The sequence below is a fragment of the Microtus ochrogaster genome, chromosome 10 (assembly GCF_000317375.1).
Source record: "Microtus ochrogaster isolate Prairie Vole_2 chromosome 10, MicOch1.0, whole genome shotgun sequence".
NCBI lineage: Eukaryota > Metazoa > Chordata > Mammalia > Rodentia > Cricetidae > Microtus > Microtus ochrogaster.
Genome location: NC_022016.1, coordinates 43,596,938 through 43,601,429, shown reverse-complemented (window position 1 = coordinate 43,601,429; position 4,492 = coordinate 43,596,938). Strand labels below are relative to the sequence as shown.

Genomic DNA, 4,492 nt, shown 5'->3' with positions numbered 1-4,492 from the left:
AAAAGGCGAGAGGAGAAAAAACTCAGCGGACATTCATTCCGCACTTTTGAGCTTAGAGATCAGACCCCCGGACACTAACCATTGGAGGAGCTTTGCAGCTCCCAAACTCCTCAAGGTTTGGGGCTGGGGAGACGCCAGCGGGTCACAGGCCCCCTACAATCCTCCTCAAATCCCCGCCTTCCCCCACTCCAACTTCCCTCTCACTTCCCCGCCCTCCAGTCTGGGTGTCAGCCCGGCCCCTTTAAAGACATTCCTGAGGGCGTGGTTTCGGTGACGTCAGCGCGGGACATGAATGAACAGGAGCGGGTTCTCACCCAACTTCCATTAAGATCTTGGGGCAGGAGGGGAAGAAGTCCGTGGCGGGCGGGCGGTCAAGCGGGCAGGAGCAGGTCACCGAGGCCGGAGTGCGGATAGCAGAGATTGCGGGGAACGAGAGGCGCGGCATGGAGCTCCGGGCAACCGGCTTCTGCCTTGCGCTGCTGTGGGGTTGCGCGCTGGCGGCCGCGGCGACACAGGGAAAGGAAGGTGAGTGTCTGCGCGGTGGCCGCAGCCAGCAGGGACCCCGGGCCACGGGACCCCGGGCCACGGGACTCCGGGCGCTGAACCTCCACGCTTCTCCCCGGGACGTACCTTTGGAAACCGACTTGTGCCTGCTTGACGCGCTGGGTTCGGTGGGGCTCGCGGGCTGCGGTCGGGGACAGTCTTGGGGACCCTCTCCTGGGACTCCAGGCTTTACGGAACTAAGAGATGTAGACTGGGGCACTCAGGGCTCGGAGGCCGCGGAAAATGGGATCGGCGCTCGCCACGCGGTTGCAGCCCGTCAGCGGCTTCTGGAACGCGACCCCCGCAGGGCGCGCGGGGTCCCTCGGAGGAAAGAAGGCTTTTAAGGGGACTTTTCCGGGCGATCAGCTTCTTAGTAACCCTAGCTTGCTTAACTCATCCGCCCTGATTTCGTGCGGAAGGCATTTGGGTGCAGTCCCCGCTTGTTTGGGGAGGGGGCTTCTCGGCGTCCTGACCCAAGATGGTTTCTCTGCTCCCCGTTTTTACTCGGGTCTCAGAGGCCACCGTAAGAAGCGCCTGGGGTCAGCCCTGACCACGCACACCTTCCCTTCTTGCCAAGCCGCACTCCCAAGTTCGGGAGACAGGTTAAGGGGCAGGAGCGAGGACAGGAAGTCCCAAAGTCAAGTGTACTGAGCAAGGGGTGACTCAGAAGGAGGAAATGCGGCAGGTGGGGTTGCGGCCTCCTTCGATGTAGAGCCGTCATCTCGGGGCCACCGGGAGCCGGGTACCTGGAGGTGGGAAGTGAATCACCTGCCCCCGCCCCAATGTGCCAGAGGGAGCCACGCAAGTTGAGGGGGCCGCGGACTTTGTCTTTGCCCAAGGCACGGCCTGGGGTGTGCGTGGGGGCGTTGCCCCTCAGCTTAGGGTCTCCGAGAGGATGGGGATTCCTGCTCTGCCCTTGGCCGAGGATCTTCCTGTCCACCCAGCCGGAGCTGGCTTCCGTTTCTCACAGCGAAAACTTCCCTGCTTCTGAACACAGCGCGGCTCCTGCCGGCTTCAGCAGGGGAAGCGTGGAGAAAACCCTGATGGGTGAGAAGTTCCCTAATTCTTTTCGCCTTCCACGTTGTGAGGGTAAAAGGCCAGTTTGGAGCTCTTGGCGGGTGGAGGGGTGTCAGTCACATCCTGGCCCCATCCCAAGGACAGACAAAGCCGCTGGGTCCCCCGGGAAGTTCTTTTTGTCTATGTGTGTCCTGCAGGGCAGGGCAGGGAATCTGCGACCCTCATGCCCCCCCTCCCCGATTCGGTTATTGGCTCTCTCTCTCTTCTTGGGAACTGGTTGGGGAGAAGGGAGAGACAGCTGGAATTGCTACAGGCCTTTCCTGGGCTGCCACAGAGTTGAGGATTAGACGTCTGCTTTGCTATGCGGGCTCCTGACCCCTAGCCCCCAGTAGGGAAGCCTTAAACAATCTTGTACTTGTGCCTCCCTCCCGGCATCTGTCCTCCTCATCCCGGCCATTGTGATTAATCCCGTTTGCATGGGATGGAGGAGGGAAAGGGTGCATATTGCCCCGTGGTTGTGGAAAATTCTTGTCTAGGCTCGGGAGTCCCAGTGCTTGTGTGATGAGGGGTTAGGGAGGGGGGTTGTGACCCAGCTGGTTTCACTTCGGGTTGGGGGAGCTGCGGGCAGGTATGATCTGTCTGGTTTCTAGCCTCAACACAGCTGTGCGGCCTCTTCTGCCGTTCTTTGCTGAATTTGGAAACCCAGAGGGAACCAGTTAGGGTCTCGACAGCTGCTGAATTTGCCCCCTATAGTAACTTTTACTTTATTACAGTGTGTGTGTGTGTGTGTGTGTGTCAGTGTACAAGTGTGGAACTCAGACTTGCAGGAGGAATTGGTTCTCTCCACCATGTGGGTTCTGGGATTGGGACTCAGGTGACAGACATGCGGCTTTACCTGCTGAACCAACCATCTCACTGCCTCTCCTTCTAGTGGAGGCCCCCCACTAGTCAGCCAGGGCCCTCTGCACAGACGGGTCTGACCCACCTATCCAGCTGTCTCCTCCGCTGACTCGGATGGATGGGGGTTAAGAGGCACAGGCCTGGAGAGGGCTAGGTTTCTTAGCTCAGCGAGGGCCTTGCCTGCCTCCCAGCCCCATGCCTGTTTGCATCCGGAGTCTCCGGTCTCCCCACCCCTCCACCCCCTTTTTAGGTGTAAGCTGATCTTGGGTAAAGAGGGATGAGGTTAGCAGGGAGGTGGCAAGGGGGACATTGCATTGTGGGAAAGCTCATAAAGTCATGTAGCCCACAAAGGTAGCCTATGGCAGTAAATCCCTCCCTCCCTCCCTACTGTCTTTTAGGGACGGGGATGGAGTACTCCATCAAAGGCAACCTTTTGGTGAAACCCTGAGAGGGTCATGCCAAGGGCTCCCAAGCTTCCTGCTTCCTATAAGTCAGGAGCTCTGTCAGGGCAGAGGGACAGCTGGGCTCTCCCCGTTCCTGATGGTTGGCTCTAGGGAATTTCCCTGGGAGGGGGCCGTGGCTGGCAGCCGTTGGGATGTGTGAAGCCCTTCTTTTCTTCTCAGATTGAACCTGGCGATGTTTCTAGATCCAGGCTTGGGCTGACCCTCCTGTTAGGTTAACCCTTCAAAGTCCTTTCCACAAGGGGTCTTGTCTTGAAGTTTCTCCACTGCTTGGGTGTATGTTTGTGTGTGTGTGTGTGTGTGTGTGTGTGCGCGCGCACGTGCGCGCGCGTGTGCGCACATGTCTGCTATACATTAGATTTACTGAGAACAGCCCTCCCCTTCATCTTCCTACCTACCCAGCTGGAGTCAGGAACCCCCAGCACCATTCCTGTGGGGTTAGTGAGTTTCCCAAGGTTAGGCCCTGGGCATGTCTGAACAAATCCCTGCCCCCTGCCGTTACCCACCTGACCATCCACTCTCTCCAACTTACAGCCAGCTGTGGGATGTGGAGCCTGGGCCACTTCAGAGTTCCCCTTCCTTGTCTGGGCTGCCAGAGCCTTCCTAGGGTGGCTGAGGCCAGGGTCAGGTTGGTAGTACCTCTCACTAGGGCCTTGACTCCTCCCCTCACCCCCTCAATATGGAACCCCAGTCTGTCTCGGTTTTCCCCAAGGTTTTCCATTCTCCTAAATCTTGGTGTGGAGGAGTGTCACATCTGAGACCAGATCTTCAAGGTACCCTGCCCATGAGAACAATAACTTTGCAGTTCCTGCTTCCTCTCCCATAGCTCTTTGGCTTCTGAATCTGGGGACCTTACATGGGTCCGAAGCCTCAGTTTCCCTAATACCTGCTCTCTAGGGAGGGTGGCATGACTTAGCCTTTATTTGGAAATGGAAGAGAAACAGATCTTGGGCCTTGGCTGCTGCACCTGGCAGAGAAGTGGGCGTGGCCTGTGAAAGGAACCAGAGGGCCAGGCCAGGTGCAGGGAAGCCCCTGGAAGAACTTCCCTCTTCCCAGATGCCTCCCTTCTTAAATACAAAAAAAAAAAAAATATTTTTACTTCATGTGCATTGGTGTTTCGCCTGCATGTGTGTCTGTGTGACAGAGTCAGATCCTTGTAACTGGAGTGACAGATGGTGTGAGATGCCATGTGGGTGCTGGGAATTGAACATGGGTCCTCTTAATCACCAAGCCATCTCTCTAGCCCCCTTCCAAAAGCCTCTTGAGGGAAGATAGTGTGGTCTTGTCACATGGTCCCTCTGGGTCTGGAAAGTCCCCTTTGAGGATTCCCGTCTATCATTCCCCCCACAAGAGACCTGGCCAGAGATGGCTTTGGGCCCCTCGCTGAGACCTCCATGCCAGAGACTGTGGTGGGAAGACCCATTTCCAGGCCACCCACTTTTTTTGTCAAATCCTCTTGTTAACTTCCCTTTCTTTCGTTTTTTCTTTAAAAAAAATATTTATTTATTTATTTATTATGTATACAATATTCTGTCTGTGTGTATGCCTGCAGGCCAGAAGAGAGCACCAGA

At 56.7% G+C, this 4,492-nt stretch overlaps 1 protein-coding gene across 1 annotated transcript in view; it reads left to right on the top strand.

The window, feature by feature from the left end:
* Nucleotides 1-344: 344 nt before the first annotated feature.
* Nucleotides 345-4,492, top strand: part of Epha2 (EPH receptor A2) — a 26,225-nt gene continuing 22,077 nt past the window's right edge. Inside the window, exon 1 of the mRNA XM_005352904.3 lies at nt 345-525. Within this exon, the coding sequence (XP_005352961.1) occupies nt 444-525 (82 nt within the window). The 5' untranslated portion in view covers nt 345-443. The remainder of the gene's footprint in view (nt 526-4,492) is intronic.